The following is an 18,389-nucleotide window of genomic DNA, read 5'->3' on the forward strand; positions in this document are numbered from 1 at the left end:
AAATGCAAATGTTTCCACAACATAAAGCTTCTGAGACACTTGGAGGGGGACTATGCTTTGAAGAAAAATGTGACATTCTCTTTAAGAAATTGAGTCACTGAATCCTTAAAACACTGGATTTTTATACCATGAGTTTGACTAAACTAAACTAGATATAATTTTTAGATTAATATTCTAAATTATTTTGAATAATTTTGTATTCCTGGGTCTTTTTCAGTATTCTAAAAACAATTTGTAGTTCATAATTTTTCACTAATAGAAGTTGTAAAATAATGTTAATAAAAGAAATTAAAATAAATTTTGAATTTTTTTCCTTTTAAAGGTTTTAAACATTTAATATTTTGGTTCAGTTTATTGTAAACTCTGCTATTTATCTGGGGAGATATTTCAGCACTCTTCACATAATAGTATATATTCAGTTATTTAAATATTTCCCAAGGAAAATATATAGAATTCTTCAGCTCTATACAGAAATATCTGAAAAAAAAATAGTATGCTTTCAACTTGCTAGACTCTAAGTCTAGAGTCAATGCCAAGATTCCAAGGTGTAAAGTTGGCCAAATATATGGGGAATTTCTAGAACTTTTCATGACATTGAAATTGATATTAAGATGTTAGATCTGCACTGACTTTTTTTCTCTATTTGTTCCAACCTGTGCACTGGTTTCATTATTGACATACATATTGCCGTTATCTCATGTGCATTTATGCTCTGATCATCTTCTGAGAAACTATCACAATATGCCAGTCCTCAAAGACTAAGAAGCAAATGGTACATCCATAATGAATTTTTGTGCAACTCTCAGCAAATACACTGTTTTATCTGTTTTGTAGAAAAGGAAATCTATTTGAATATTTTTATTTCTAAGTGAAGTTAATTCCTCAAGTAAAAGTAATTTCACATTTACAGCATGAACTTTTGTCAATATTTTTTTAACCAGAAAAAAACATAAAATTTACCTTTAATATATTTTACCCTATTCTAGCATCAACACTAGTGAATGTAAAACTATGGTTGATGAAGAGTGATTATAACCAAGGAGTATATTGGGTTTTTTAAAATAGATATGAATTTCCTTAGCTCTTGCAATAGTTTTGGGAGATATTTGTAGCTATCTCTGTCTTATTAATGAGGAATAGAGATTCAGAAGGATAATATTCCAATGCTATGATTCAAAGAAGGGGTAGACTCAAGGATCAAATCTAAAATTGTCCCAATCCAAAATTTCTTACAGTACATTTACTTTATTTTTTACATTTTTAAATTAAAAATATACTACAGCATTATAACATTATGTGATTCTTATATGCTTTTAAACCTTATTATTATCTAAAATATAATACTTTGTCCTTATGATAAAGTTTCCACTTCAGGCATAAAATAGTATAGCTTCTAAGACCACTGTTATAAAAGTATTGCTTTTCACTGACTGGAGACCTTGGAATTAAACAAGGTATATACAGGGAATATGAGTTAAAGAAAAGATAATGAGTTGTTTAATGCCCCACATGCAATTATAACAAGTATCCTAGTAATGAAATTGTCACCTCAGTCTATCCAAATATGTCTTATTTCTAAAAGAATTTTTTTTTCATTGTTTACACTGTGAGTAACAGAGCCTGGTTGCTAGGTACATAGGAGGCCAGATCAAATAAAGTAACTACTCAGGATGAACGAACATAGATAGCAGGATCCCCAAAATGTTCAGAGAAAGTGAAATTCAAAAAATCAAAGCAATACAAACAGTGCAGAGACTATATGTTAATGTTGGAACTGAGATGTCAGAAGTGAAATGCAGCATTATTGAAATCATGACTTTGCCAAGAAAACTGCCTGATCGTGTGATCATAAGCTGTAAGGGATGATGAAATCATGCAGTTTGTGCAAAATGGATGGAACTAGAAGGTAACATGTTAAATGAAGTAAGTCAGAAGGAGGAGAAATAAAAGATACCACTTTTATGAGATATTCAGAGTAACTGAATAAGAAAATACAATGGTTTAAAGTTGGAGGGGTGATCACCCTTGCCCCCCCAGAGTATGGAGAGAAGATAAGAAATAGAGTGAAGGGAAAGGGGAGAAGAGAAGATGAGAAGCAAGGGGGATAGGGGTCAAGGGGATTCAGGCACATTGGTGTTGTTAAGGAAAGATAGTGCTGAATATCCAAACCAACAACACTGAAATCACGATACCCAAACATAAAAGATGCCTGTCAACATGTCAGACCGAGACTGGCGTGGAAGCTGAGTAGGAGGGCGGAACCTAGGAACACTGGTGGAGGGAAGTTGACAGGGGAGGGGGGTGATCAGTGATGGAATATTGTGTATCAAAAGTCCAACTATGAAAAACTTAGTAACTCACTGTTCCTTAATAAAATAAAATTTGGGGGAAAACAAATTTAATGATAAGTAGATTTAGGTGGATGTTAACAAAACTATTGATATTATTTCTTCAAATCTACATAGAAGACAAATTTACAAGTACTCACCTTGCTTGAAGGTGAGTACTTTTAATTCAGACAGTAATATCAAAGCATAAGACTCTTGGTAAGTGACGAGTCTTTGATCACTTTGAACCCTGGCTACATCAGCAGTTTTCATAAGTTCTATCAGAGCAGTCAGTGATTCAGCAGCACCTTTGAATTCTTCAGACCCCTACTCTTTGTGCATTGATTCAAAGTTGACTATTTCAACCATAGATTCTGTCCTCTAAAACACTCAGTTCTTTATCCCTGTCTGCAGAGTACAAAACTCTACATATAAACCGATCTCATTTTATGAAAACTTGTTAGGATTCTCGAGTCCAGAGCTGCTAAAACTTTAATTTCTAGGAAGAAAATTAAAAATCTCTGTTGAGTATTCCTTCTTTCAAGTCTTAATCCTGTTCTGAATTAAAGGAGTTAGAAAAGAATTCTATTTTTGATCTGCCACAAATACCTCTACAAGAGTAGGTTTAACTTATCAGATCTTGCTACAGTTCTATATTCACCCTAATTAAAATATGAATATAACTAGAAGTTTTTTTTATGTTGTTTTAAAAAGCTGTCAAAAATGTTTCCCTTTGTAGAAGTATCCTAGAAATACTGACCTGAGAAAAGGCCAAAGAATGAATGAGGATATTGATAATGAGTGATGGAAATACAGCTTGCTGGTTATAAAATAGAAAAGTTTGAGAGCCTGACTAACTTTGAATGAAAGGTGCTATGCAAAATATTTTAAATATTGTGTTAACAATGAGACTTTTTAACTTCTAATTTTCAAATAATTACTAAATCACTAAAAATTACAAAGTAGATCTTTCACCTGTGTACCTTTTATCCAATTTATCTCAATGCTTTCATCTCACATAATTGCATAATATAATATCCAAACTAGATAAAATGCATGTCTGGTCTCCTTTGCCAAATGTGGGGTCATCACCCAAATCAGCATACAAAACTCCTGTTTCCAGAAAGATTTCCTCTGTACTGCCCTTTCTAATCCACCATTCCACTCCTACACTTCTAACCCCTAGCAACAACCCGTCTGTTCTCCATCTTTAAGGTTTTGTCTGAATTTAGAGACATTATAGAAATGTAATCATACAGTTTGTGTCACTTTATGAATCAGTGTTATGCCCTTCAGCTCCACTCAGATATTTAAGACAGGATGTTCCTTTTTATTGTTTAGTAGAAAAATCTTTTTTAACTGCAGTGATATTTTGAATATTATTTTATCTTTTAATTTTTGTTTTATTGCTGTTGACTGTTTTAAAAAATTCCCTGGCTATTATTTAGTATAGAAAGAACTGTAAAATTTTAGAGTTCTGCTATCTTTGTTCCTGCTGAGTTGAGTTATTATTATTATTATTATACTATTGTTATTGGTTTAGGGTGTCATCCCAAGAGTGCTCAAGGCACTCTCCTGGCACTCTGATGAGGGAGTGTCCTTGGCTGTACTCAGGGACCATATGCGGCTTTGGGGATCAGACCTGGGCTAGCCACATTTCTTATTGAAAATATTCAAATATTTAAGGATTTTCTCTGTCTTTCTTCTCTCAGAATATCCCCGACCGTCTCAAAATATTGATACAAACAACTATAATATAATTTTGAAATCAAAACTTTTGTTTATTTAAATTTTTTAATTTTTAAAAAATTTTTGTTAAAAACACTGTAATTTACAAAGTTGTTCATTGTACAGTTTTTTTAAGTATTTAGTGTTCTGACATCACCAGTGTGATTTTCCCTCCACCAATATCCCCAGTTTCGGTCTAAATCCCAGCCTAGACCCTTATGTACATAAAAAATTTATTTTATGTTGCTAATTCCAACAAATTTTTAGGAGATACCAAATACAATGAACAGAAAATAAATCAGCAAGAACCAATTTGTGATTACTGTAATATTTTGACCTGTGTAAATAAGAAAATTAAAACTGTTGTATGCAATATAATAAAATGGCTATTCTCATTCACATATATGTTTTCAACTCTGGAATCTAAAATATATTACATTAAATTTCATTTTATACTTGGATCTCATTATGGTAATAATTGTGTCTCATTTATTTTATTGATTAATAAAATAATTCTATTTTAATTAATAAAACTTTTAAAGAAATTCTGGTGTAATATATTGTGCAGTTTACATAAAATAGGTAAGGCCTACTTATGTAAACTTTTCCCCTACACTTTATGTAAACACTATGGTTTACAAATTTGTTCACAATAATCTGTCATGAGCATTCGGTATTTCAACACCAATCCCACCGTTACAGCTTTCCTCCACCATTATCACCAATTTTCCCAAACACCCTATAAACCTGCCACATAAGCAGGTCCTCAATACTTTATTTTATATTGCTTGCTATCAATATATAACTAACAGAATGATCAAAATATGTTTTCTTAGAAGAAAATTAATGATTAATGTAAATTGTTGTATACCATGGTTACATTAAGTCCTTATATGAGAGGTTACCGAGATGTTGCTACAGGTGAAGCTTTCTGTGTTTATGTTTTGTTAATTGAGATTGGTTGCCTTTTACGTTATATCCCATCCAATCTGAAGTGTTGCTACCCGTTTATCATTGTTGTAGAATTTGAGATGTATTTCATAGCTCCAGTATGTTCAGAAGTTTTAATGGGGTGGTACAGCTGCAGTTAAATTTTTCACTGGGTGGCAGCTGTAGGGTGTGGATGTGACTACTGAGGCTTCCAGGAATATAGAAGGTGGGGGAGGTAGACCATCTCAACTCTGATAAAACCTGTAAATTTCGGCCACAAAGCCTGCATACCTGAACTGAAATCAAAGTCTTTGGACTTTCCATTATATCTGGTATATTATAAGTGCTTTCAGCACAAATGAGCTCTCGGAAAACAGCCAAAACTTTAAAATTAGCAAGTGTTATACACATAAATATATGACCATAGTCCTTACGTTAGTCTAAGCAACCTGAAGAACAGAAATTACTCTTACTATAGTTTCTGTGCTCTTTTTATGCTATAGAACTGACACATCTTCTGAGAAATCTCCAAGCAGCCAGCCAGTTGATCATTACCTAGGAGATGCTGGTGTTGGGAGAGAAGTACTTGCCCCATGTTTTCTTGATGATTTAATGATTTCTTTAATGATTTCTTGAATCATTATTTTGTCAACACTAGTGGGAGAGAAATTTAAAGCAAGACAGTGTTCCTTCTTCATTTTGAAACAAGCATCTCTGAGCTTACCTTGTTCAACTCTCTTCTCCTCCTGTATCAGTCCTCGGCTGGAGCGATAGCACAGCGGGTAGGGCGTTTGGCTTGCATACGGCCAACACGGCTGACCCGAGTTCATATTCTTCCACCTCTCTCAGAGAACCCGGCAAGCAACCAAGAGTATTTCGCCTGCACGGCAAAGCCTGGCAAGCGCCCTGTGACGTATTCGATATGCCAAACACAGTAACAAGTCTCACAATGTTACTGGGCCCACTCGAGCAAATCGATGAACAATGGGAGGACAGTGACGGTGATCAGTCCTTGGACCATTGGACACTGTATATCTTCTCTCTTCTTTCTTCCTCTTCTATCAGATTGTAAATTCCTTCAGAGCATCAGTATGTCTAAAATCCAAGCATTCATGCATGCTACATAAATACAGGATTAACACCATTGCCTATGTATAGAGTTAGAATAGGAAACTGATTTCTAGTACTGGGGAAGTAACATTTTAAATATTAAAAATTTTGTTTTTAACAAAAATTCCAGATCAAGAATGAATACATGGTCGAATATGAAAAAAACTTAAGGAAAAAGATGCAGTCCATTATTTGTGATGCAAATAGAAGAGGCTTGATTAGTGAAGTGTCTCTGCAGAAATGTGAAGAAAAAAGAAAAATTACTGAAGAGAGACTGAATAATCTTCGTGCAAAACTAGCATTATTGTTGCAGAAACTTCAGCTGGTAAGTTACAGAATTTTATCTAAACAGTAGCCAGGACGTATTTTATTTGAAAGCACACTCAGTATACTTCACTGCACATCCTAACTCTGTTATCTATTTATTAACCATGATTAACTTTCTCAATCTGCTACTTATTCTCAAGTATATTAAAATATAAAAGGGAACTTTGAAAATATATATTTTAAGTGTCTTTTATTTTCTTTTAACAAAATTAGGATCACTTATTTTGCTGTAAGTCTTCTCAGTAACATGTTTCTAGTAGGGACTGTTTTCTTATTTTCAGACAAAGAAAAATACGTTAATTTATTTTTATCCTAATGCATAAATAAAAGAGACTCATCTAATCTTCAAGAAGAGGTTGTATAGTCAAGAAACATCATGTATCTATATACATTGGGAAAACTAGTTATTTTTCTACTGTACTTTTTCTTTACTTTCACATAGAACATTGATTTCTGATAGTTCTGGTCATCAAATGGGTGGAATTTCACCCCATACCAAGAGATATTTTTGATTTACAAATAAAAAAGATATGATTCCTCTCCACCTGAGCATGTAGATAACAATTGCAATCTCATATAATTAAAATTTAAAAGGACAAGTGATGCTGCTTTACATAATGGTAATCATATTTGTGTTTTTATCAACAATACTTTATAAGACAGTTGAGTTTATTGCTGTACAAGAGGGATTTCAAGGAACCTTATTTTAGTTCTTATGATTATAAAAGGTGACAGTATTTTCATGTAGGAAATGTGATAGGAAATCTGGCATACGTTAGTCTCAGCACCTGAATGTTGTCTCACTAACAAGAAAAATAAGAGAGACCAAAGAAAATATATAACATATAAATTTAAAACCATCCTATTTAGAGGTCTATAATATTATTTCTTCTAATATAAAATCTATATTTGAACAGGGTAAAAAAGATAAAGCATAATAATTTACTTGTCCTTCTTTAGTAGCCCCTGAAGTCCCTTGCAGTAGCCAAGGCAGTAAAACTAATTTAACTTGCTTTTTTCACCATTTGATAAGGAAGAAAAGGGATTTAACTTGTAAATGATGATATTCTGTACCTAGTGTCAGTGAACAGTGTGCTCAGAGAACTTCTGCCCAAATATAATTACTCTCATTTCTTACTTGAAATTTTCATCTTTACTGTTGCTGATTGCAAAGTAACTGCAGTGGAATACAGCAAAGACTTGAGATGAGGTGGATCTGAAGCAGGTGGAGTGAGGCAGGCATGTGGAGAAATAGGGCATAGAACTAACCTGCACTCCTAAGAGGAAGTCTAGTGTGCCAGACAAAAGGCAATTGGAACCAAAGGATCAAACTTCACCCAACAGAATGAGGGCACTAAGTGTCAAAGCATTTTTCAAGGCCCCTATATATTTAGAAATCTAGATAAATGTCAATGTTATGAAAGCCTATCAACAGGAACAGGATGGGACTCTGTATAATTCAGCCTTGATGGAGGACCTAGGTATTAAGTCCTTCCTAACATTCCTCTTATTCATCAGCTCTGTTGGAGAGCTAGGTGACTCATAGTTGGGAGTGACTGAGATTATGTTGATAAAGAGATCATCTGCCAGGATATCCCATGGATCAAGCAACCCAGGCAAGGAGAAATCATATCAATAGATATTTAAGTGAAAGACTGAAAAGGGATGAATGCAGGCAGTAAACCAAGTGTTGTGGAAAAGATATTATTGTGGAAAGAGAAGCAACTAAGCTGTCACAGTTTGCTACCTCACTTGTTTTAAGTCTAAAAAATCATTTTAAAAAATGGGATATGAATGCCTATAAAACAAAGAAGGATAAGATGGAGTTCTGGGAGCTTGAGGAACATGACAAGCAATTTAATTGAAGGGGGGAGCAGTTGAACTAACCTCCACTAAAAGAAGAAAAATGATCCAAGTTCCCAACCACTTGTGAGCATAAAATGAGTTTAAATGCAAAAACATTTTGAAAGGTTAAAAGCATTATTCAAATGCAAGGTACATTCTGTTGCTACATGAATCATAGGGAAGACTATTAGGAGGCCACCCAGATTACTGGAATAAACCCTGTAGACCTTTCTGTGATATGATTGCTCCTTCTCTTTACCAGGGCCATCCAGAAGATCTGGAGGAAACTGACAATTATTTAGAAGCTTTGCTTCTAGAAGATGATCTCCTTTTCCAGAATTCTAAAAATAAAGTGACTGCAGATCATAACCTCTCAGGAAAAAAATAAAAATACTTCTCAAAAATTAGAGATTTTTTTCAAAACCGCTAATGAAAAGATTCTTTTTTTGTAAAAAGGTAGCTTTGTTATTGTCAAATTTATCCTGTTTAGCACTAAGAAAATTGTAAACTGTAAACATGGACACTGATTTACAATTTTCACATTTGTCAGTCTACTCCCTCACTGTACTTGTTCTCTCAGAGAGTGTTTCTGAAGTGTTGTGATTCCTGTATCTGAGTTGCTAAGAAACATGGAAATGTTATTTAGGCTTAAATTTAATTTTATTTAAAAGATTGTAAAATTGGAAAATAATTGTTTTCAAACTCACTACTGAAAGGATTACATAATTGCTGTTGACATATTTTTTTTAAAAGACTTTATGCTCTTTCTTGACCACTCACAGTACTCTGTAAATCAGAAAATATAAATGTCCACAAAACTCTAAGATATAGTTATATGGTAATTTTATTATTGAGCTATAGTAAAATAATAAATCTTCTAAGTAATAGTACATAGTATAAGAACGGAGTGTTATATTTTCCTTGATAACTTCTTGTTTTATTTATTTAGAAATGTGTGTAGCTTTGAATTAGCATAATAAAACTTTGCAGTTTTGTTTGTGTAATTGTATAATTTCAATTTTCTGTACATACATGAATACCAAGCTCAGAACATGTGAAATTGACTGTCTTGAAAAATCACCATCTTATTCTTATCTTTAGACACTTTACCATCTCCAGAAGAATTTTTTAACCAATTGCCTGTGAACTTATCTAAAAAAAGTGCATATAAAATTATATAAACTTTTATATGTATAGTTAAAATATGGTTGTAATAGCATTGAAAAATGATGAATATTTTTTACACTTAATATGCCTCCAAACGTAGTCTGCATAAGGATAGAATCAGCACAGAGTGAGCTCCCTCAGTTAGTTCTTCTGATTATCAAAATTTATTTAACTATTAATTATTGATACACATTTAGGTCTCCCCCATTTTTTTTCATTTACATGCGCACAGCAGTGAATGTCCTTACAAATATGTTCATTTCCCCCAATGTACAGCTATATCTGTAAGTACATCTCAGGAGATGAATGGATCAGTCATTACTCAGGAGTTACTGGATCAAAGGGTATAAGCATTTTTTTTATTAATAGATACTGCTTAAAGCACTTTAGGAAAGTTAATTCAATGTGCATACTCAAAAAGTGTATGTGTAGTTTTCTCACACCTTCATTACTAAATGAATTATCACAGTTTCTTATATTGCTTATCACATAGAATAAAAATGGTATTGCCTTGAATTTTGACATACTTTTTTAATATTTTGGATATTACTAAACATCTTTACAGTGGATCTGTAAATTTGGCCTTTTTTCTTTTTTATGTTTGATAGTCTTTTATTATTTCTAGAAACTTTTTATATGAGAAAAATAATTTTATATGACACACATTAAAATACTTCTAATATTTTAATTTTAATGTTTTTTTGTTTTTGAGCCACATGTCATTTATTTATTTACTTATTTATTTTTATTGAATATTTTTTTCTTTTTTTAATTTAATTTGATAGCACAGCAGGTAGGGTGTTTGCCTTGCACACTGCCGACCTGACCGACCCAGGTTTGATTCCTCCGCCCCTCTCGGAGAGTTTGGCAAGCTACCGAGAGTATCTCACCCGCATGGCACAGCCTGGCAAGCTACCTGTGACATATTCGATATGCCAATCACAGTAACAAGTGTCACAATGGAGACGTTGCTGGGCCCGCTGGACCAAATCGATGAACAATGGGAGGACAGTGACAGTGATTATTTTTTTACAACGCTGTTTATGATTGGATTTCAGTCATATAGTATTCCAACACGCATCCCTCCACCAGAGTACATTTCTCAGCACCCACCAGTGTCCCCAGGTTCCCTCCCATCATCCTCCACCCTCCACCCCTGCCTGCCTCTATAGTAGGCGCTTTTCTTCTCTATCTCTCTCTTCTTTGGGGCAATGTAGTTTGCAATATTGATACTTAAAGCTAATCCAGAATATCCCTTACCTACTTTTAGCCCTCAATATATCACAAATGAATGCATTCTGTATCTGTCCCTTTCCTTCTGATTCATTTCATTCAGCATGATACTTTCCATGTCCATCCATTTATAAGCATCCATTTAAATGTCATTTTTGCCACATGACATTTTTTTAAATTTATTTATTGAATCACTGTGGGAAAGGTTACAAAGCTTTCAGGTTTAGGTCTCAGTCATGCAAATATCAAACACATTTCCCTTTACCAATACTTATTTTTTACCATGAAGAACCCCAATAAAACCCCACCCCCCACCCCTCCCAGTCCCTGTGAGGCAGATGAATTCTAGTTAACACTCTATCTGCTTTGATTAGATTCATTGTTTCAATAAAAGATTCACCACTATTATTTAGAGTTTACCCCCCCCCCCCCCAATCAGACATGCTGAAAAAGCATTGTGAAGTGATTTGCTTTCTACAGCTAGGTTCAAGAATTAAATGTTGGTTTTGGATTTCTGCTATTTTACCTATTGACCCTGGAAGTATTTCTACTGAAAGTCAGATAGCTAAGAAATTGGTTTCTGTGTTCTGGAGTCGTGGCCGTGCTGGAGAGCCGCTCGTTGGGGGCAACTGGTGGCCTCGGTAGGGCGTGAAGGGCGGACCGAAACGCCCCCCTTCCCATGAGATTTTAGTCGCCCCCACACCCCCGGCTCATACCTGCTGTCCACGAGGCTCCCCTGCGGCCGCCATCTTTCTTTCCAGAGAGGAGAGGGCGAATGGGACAACACCCTTTCCCCTCCGGACAGACATGATGGCCTGGATTAACGCATAGTCCGTTCACTTTTCTGCTCCAAGCTGCCGGGTTCTGCATTAAGTCCTTGTGCTTCTGGGGCCGTGGCTGTGCTGGAGAGCCGCTCGCGGGGGACAACTGGTGACCTTGGTAGGGCGTGAAGGACGGACCGGAACGCCCCCCTTCCCATGAGGTTTTAGTCGCCCCACACCCCCGGCTCATACCTGCTGTCCACAAGGCTCCCATGTGGCCGCCATCTTTCTTTCCAGAGGGAGGAGGGCGGAAGGGACCAACACCCTTTCCCCTCCGGGCAGACATGATGGCCTGGATTAACGCATAGTCCTTTTACTTTTCTGCTCCAAGCTGCTGGGTTCTGCATTAAGTCCTTGTGCTTCTGGGACTGTGGCCGTGCTGAGGAGCCACTCGTGGGGGGCAATTGGTGACCTCGGTAGGGCATGAAGGACGGACCGGAACGCCCCCCTTCCCATGAGGTTTTAGTCGCCCCCACACCCCCGGCTCAAACCTGCTGTCCACAAGGCTCCCATGTGGCCGCCATCTTTCTTTCCAGAGGGAGGAGGGCGGAAGGGACCAACACCCTTCCCCCTCCGGGCAGACTTGATGGCCTGGATTAACGCATAGTCCGTTCACTTTTCTGTTCCAAGCTGTTGGGTTCTGCATTAAGTCCTTGTGCTTCTGGGGCTGTGGCCGTGCTGGAGAGCCGCTCGTGGGGGGCAGCTGGTGGCCTCGGTAGGGCGTGAAGGACGGACCGGAACGCCCCCCTTCCCATGAGGTTTTAGTCGCCCCCATACCCCCAGCTCATAGCTGCTGTCCACAAGGCTCCCATGCGGCCGCCATCTTTCTTTCCAGAGAAGAGAGGGCGAATGGGACAACACCCTTTCCCCTCTGGGCAGACATGATGGCCTGGATTAACGCATAGTCCATTCACTTTTCTGTTCCAAGCTGCTGGGTTCTGCATTAAGCCCTTGTGTTTCTGGGACTGTGGCCATGCTCCAAACTTAACTCTGATTTTCAGGGAGAAAGGTTGGGTGGTTTACTTCCCAATGATCACTTTGTATATAGAGAGAGGTCGCGCGGCCGCATAAGCAGCCGCGCAGTTTTGAGAAAAAGTCCTAGTTCCCACATACTCGAGCTGTGCTTGTAGAGGATTCTGGTCACCGGGGTTCCATCTGGGGGAGGCGGGATGCGGTACCTACCCCATTTGGGACTTGCTGGTGATCTCAGCTCTTTTTGGAACCTGTTTTTTTTTTTCCTCCGGGATCTGTGGTTCCCGCCCTCCATGTGGTCCTTCTCTTAGGCTGTATGTTGTAAAAATGGCTCTGGGGGGTGGGCTGTGGGCGTGACTTCCGGAATCAGAGGTTACCTGGGAGCTGTAGTCCGGCAGATTTGAGAAAAAGTCCTAGTTCCCGCATACTCGAGCTGTGCTTGTAGAGGCTTCTGGTCACCGGGGTTCCATCTGGGGGAGGCGGGATGCGGTACCTACCCCATTTGGGACTTGCCAGTGATCTCGGCTCTTTTTGGAACCTGTTTTTTTTTTCCTCCGGGATCTGTGGTTCCCGCCCTCCATGTGGTCCTTCTCTTAGGCTGTATCCACATGACATTTAAAATAGTTTAATTCTTTTTATGGGCTGGAGTGATAGAACAGCGGTAGGGTGTTTGCCTTAAAAGCAGCAAACAAGGCCAACCCAAGTTCGATTCCTCCGCCACTCTCGGAGCGCCTACCAAGAGTATCTCGCCCACACGGCAGAACCTGGCAAGCTACCCGTGACGTATTCTATATGCCAAACACAGTACAACAAGTCTCATGATGGAGATGTTACTGGGCCGGCTCGAGCAAATCGATGAACAACGGGAGGACTGTGACCGTGATTTCTTTTTATGATAGCTTCTGACATTATAGAAAGTAGAGAGTACTTTCCAATTTTAAAGTTATGAAGACATTTCAACCTATCGTTTAAAAATGATTTAATAATTATATTGTTAAATCTTTGATTCATTCAGGATTGATTTTGATGTCAGGAGTAAGTTAGAAGTCAATTGTATTTAAAGATGCGATATTGTCTCAGCATTTCTAATTGAATGATCAATCCTTTCCCCTTTGTTCTACAGTCCCATCTAAGTTAAATGTTAAATTTGTATTTATATTTAAGTCAAGATCTAAAATACATTCTATTTTTTATTGATTCTTCCATCTTTTTTCACTGACTCCATGTTAGTTTTATAGGACTAGTTCAGTCTTATTTTTAAGAACTTTCTTAAATATCCTAACATGTTTTTTACATTTTGTTACAAAATAAATATTTTAATGTGTTGCCTTTGACAATCCTCCAACTTTATTTGTATACTGTTGGGTGTTTTTGATATGAACATAAAATGTCTTTTTAAAAATGTAGTAGCTTTTTTTTTTTTTTTTTTTTTGCTTTTTGGATCACACCGGGCAATGCACATTGATTACTCCAGGCTCATGCACTCAGGAATTACTCTTGGCAGTGCTCCAGGGACCATATGGGATGCTGGGAATCGAACCCAGGTTGGCCACATGCAAGGCAAATGCCTTAACCCACTGTGCTATTGCTCCAGCCTCAAGATAGTGGCTTTTTACCCAAAATCAAACTGTACCTTTCTGTTTTTTCACCTCTTCATCAATGTCCCATACCTGCATTTACATTTTTAATACAACTCAGCACATTCCACTTATATCCTTGTAATTAGCTAGATTAACTCTTATAAATTAAGCCTTTCCTCAATATCCTATGACAGGTTAAGGAATTTTCTCGGACTTTGAAGACTACCATTACCTACTTCTTCATAATCAATAGTCATTGTTCTTTAAATATAAAAACTGATGATTAATAAATGTAAATTATAAGAAGTCAGTGTTTCCAACATGTACCTAGAAATCTGAGGAGGGCTCACCAGAGAATGACCTTTGAATACTGAAGGGACTGGAGGTGGGGCGGCACACCCAGTGATGCTCAGATTACTACTGGCTTTGTGCTCAGTGTTCATTCCTAGAGATATTCAGGAGATTTTGTATGGTGCTGTGAATCAAATTAGCATCGAGCTGTGCTCAAGGCAAGCATCTTACTCTCTGTACTATCTCTACAACCCCCTTTTTTGAAGATTTTAACACCATATGTGTCATATTTTCTAAATAAATGATCAGGGCTAAATCCTCCCAATCTCTTATTAATACTGTGAGAAGTCTAATCTATTGCAATAGTTTAAATAATTTGTCTAAGTAAAATAATTTTGTATTTCTATGACCCTACTGAATATATATTATTTTCACTAATTGTTAAATATAAAATTTCTATAGCAAGTTCACAATGACATATTTGAAACAAAGTTAATAATATACATCCTAACTAACCAATTTGAAGTCAAGACAGTCCATTTGAGTCCTGGTAACTCCAGTGGTTTGACACCCTGGGATCTTAAATGATTATTGAAGACTAAAGAACAGGATTAAGGCGAAGACAAAATTTATGAAATGAATTAAACATGGAAAGTAAGGAGAAGGTTGTGGAGAGATAATATATTGGGTAAGTGTTTGCCTTTCATAAACCTTACCTGGGTTTGATCTGTAGCATCCCATATGGTCCTCCAAGCCTGCCAGGAGTGATCCCTGAGAACAGAGCCAAGAGTAAGCCCTGAGTACATCTGGGTGTGATCCGCCAAAAGAAAATCTGGGTTAAAGCACACTATACTTCATTTCCTACTACACCTCTGACTCCTCTTATTACCAATTATCCGATTATCTTTATTCATTTCCCTCTAACAGGCTTTCTTTTAATTGAACAGACTCAGAACATTTAACTTGCCATTCATGAAATGAGTAATCATGGAAATTGGTGGGGGGAGGTGGTGGTAAAAAGTCCGGCAGACAGATTATACAGCAGGTTAGGTGCTTGCCTTGAAAGAATTTAGAAAAAGTTCTTCACCTTTCTCTATCTTCATAATATTTGAGTGTAAGAAGGTTAATCTATAATCTCTTTACTCTCAGTATTTTGCAGATGGGGAAGCTGAAGCTTAAAAACTTAAGTAGTGGTTCATTGTCATTGATAGTGGCAAACACTGGCTAGAAACTGGGAGAACTGCTCTTCCTCTAGATCCTACTGTACAACAGTAAGAATAATATATGGCTAAGTGTGGCAAGGAGAACCTTTTCTAAAATATTTTCCTCTCTTTTACGGAAAACTTTAATTAGTGACATAAAAGTGCAATCTCATCAGTTAGTAAATAACCTGTCTTAAAATTGTACAGACTTAATCTCACTAGGTTTTATGCTTATTTAAACTCTAATAGGCTTAGAGTAGCTTTTCAGTTTCAAATTTTAGTTGAGTGAGAGTCTAAATCTGGAAAACCATGTAAACAGCATAAAGGAAGTCTGCATATAGTAAGTCACAGTGGGGAGTAGAGAATGTGTAGCTAGTGGTCAGATAGCATTTCTTGCTAAAAAGACTTATGTATGATACACAATTCCTGATGGAATATCCACCTGGTCTGCAAACACTGCATGAATTTAAGATACTCCTGAGTCTGCAAAGTTTAAATCAAAAGACTAACATGTTCAAGTTCATTATGAACAAATAAGACCTTCTACTCTTTATTTATTTAACTATGGCTAGGCATTTTTTGCCTATTTAAAAGTATTAATTAGCCTGAGGTAAAATGTGTGTATACCACGGAACAGGGCAATCTTCAGAGAACCCACAGCTTGTAGGTAAGTGAGTCATTAAACACATTTAGCACTGACGGCATGAAAATAATTGGGAACTAGCCTTTCCACCCTTGGAAATGTTCTGCGTGTAGAGAGTTATTTTAAAACCAAATTAAATCTCGGCATGGAATTCTAATGCTATCATTTAAACAAATCTAATAAGTGCAGATTGATTTACAAAAACTGTTTCCAAGTATGTAATGCATTGGTGACATTTTAGACAAAAGAAAATTATTGAAATCTGCTTTTAAAAGTGTGATTGCATCTAGATTGGCAGATAAAATCAATACAAATTAGCACACATGTTGTCTGTGCTCAAATCAAAAGCTGAAATGCTCCATAATACATTTTTTTCATATCCAACAAATTCAGTTGGAGGAAAAACAAAATTTACAGGATTTGGGGGAAGTCCCTTTTAAAATCAAAATATAATTAACAAATAACTTTGTAGATATACAATTTAAAGCTTTAAATTCAGATAATTCTTAGTTTCTGAAAATTGCTGCCCAACTGTTGTCTTGAATGTATTCAGTCATGAGAAGCTACAACAATTTAATTTTGCTTCTTGAAACACATCAAGATCAGAAGAGCAAAAAAGAGATGAATAAAAATAAGATAAAAGAGTAACAACCAAATATGTCTAGGCTCAGAGTTTTTTCTGCTTGCTTTTATTGTGTGTATTGCTGATCTTTACCTTTTGACTTGTGCTCTTCAAAATGTGCATATAGTGAAAGAATATTAGAAAAGTTAGTAATATTCAGAGAAAAGTAATGACGTTTGAAAACTGTAAGTGATGGTAGAAGAGAATGAAGGTATAGTTCACTGACAATTCACTGACAACATTTAAAATAGTTACCTGTATATTGGGATATATAAGAATTGCCCAGCGATTTGAGTTCTTCTCCAAACACACATGCAAAAATCACAGATTTAAATATTAAATAATAATAGGTGAATCGTAGCATTGTAGCACTGTCCTTCTGTTGTTCATCAATTTGCTCGAGCGGGCATCAGTAACATCTCACAACAAATTGTGAGACGTGTTGTTACTGTTTTTGGCATATTGAATTTATCATGGGGAACTTGCCAGCCTTTGCCGTGTGGGTGAGATACTCTCAGTAGCTTGTCGGGCTCTCCGAGAGGGGCAGAGGAATCGAACCTGAGTCGGCCATGTTGGCCACATGCAAGGCAAACAGCTTACTCCGTTGTGCTCCAGCCCAATGGGTAAATTATAACTGCAAAATCAACAACTATTTTAATTATTTTTGCAATGACAGGAATGGATTTCTTTTAAGATATTGTCTTTTTGATTATCATACATCAATTACACTCTTTAGATAGACTGTTTTTCATCTTCTAAATTGTACTTACTGTAGATGCAAAGAAGTTCTGCCTCCAAGGAACTTATCAATCACCAGAAAAACAAGATAGGATTTACTGTCTAAATTATTTTGTTATAAACTCTGATAGGTGCTACAATTATAGACTAACGGTACCTTCCCACCAGACTCCTTCCAATAAATACTTTGAAATCTTAATCACAGTATTATGGTGGTTGAAGGTTGGTGATCTTCAAGTGCATTAGATCATTGGAGGTAGAATTTCTCACGATTGGGATCTATGCCATAAAAGAGACCACAGAGTGCTTCCTTAACTGTTCTTTCAGGTTAGGACATAGAAGATTGTTATTTATGAACCAGGAACTGGACACTCAATAGACATTGAATCCTCTTGCACCATGATCTTGGATTTCCAGACCTCTAGAACCATGAGAAATCCATTTCTTTTGTTAAGTCATCCAATATATAGTCTACAGATTGTTTGCTATAGCAGCCTAAACAGATTAAGATATAGCATGCACATTGTCCTGTTGTGTCTGCCTGTGTTCTCTCATTGCTCTTTCTCCCCCCCCCCTTTTTCTCACTCACATTCTCTGTTCCACTGTTGTTTGTGTGGCTGCTGCTGATTGACTCTGTGCTGTGAACAACTTGGTTTCAGCCAAAAAAATCTTTTCTAGACAGTTTCTCGGACTCTGATGGCACCTGATGGGGTTTGAAAATGAGTTGTTGAATTTTCTAAAAGCTTTAAATGTCATATCCCATGCCAGCTATTTTGTTCTTATTTCAGTGTTTGCAAGTGTTCTGTTCTTGACTGTGGTTATATGCAAGAACAGGAATACAAGAAAAGGCACA

General features: G+C 36.5%; 1 protein-coding gene across 1 annotated transcript in view; it reads left to right on the forward strand.

Annotated features, from left to right (window-relative positions):
- Positions 1-8,655, forward strand: part of MORC1 (MORC family CW-type zinc finger 1) — a 167,933-nt gene extending 159,278 nt beyond the window's left edge. Inside the window, exons 26-27 of the mRNA XM_056109421.1 lie at positions 6,226-6,420; positions 8,530-8,655. Of these exons, the coding sequence (XP_055965396.1) occupies positions 6,226-6,420; positions 8,530-8,655 (321 nt within the window). The remainder of the gene's footprint in view (positions 1-6,225; positions 6,421-8,529) is intronic.
- The last annotated feature ends 9,734 nt before the right edge of the window (positions 8,656-18,389 follow it).

Source organism: Sorex fumeus, unplaced genomic scaffold, assembly GCF_029834395.1.
Source record: "Sorex fumeus unplaced genomic scaffold, SorFum_2.1 ptg000265l, whole genome shotgun sequence".
NCBI lineage: Eukaryota > Metazoa > Chordata > Mammalia > Eulipotyphla > Soricidae > Sorex > Sorex fumeus.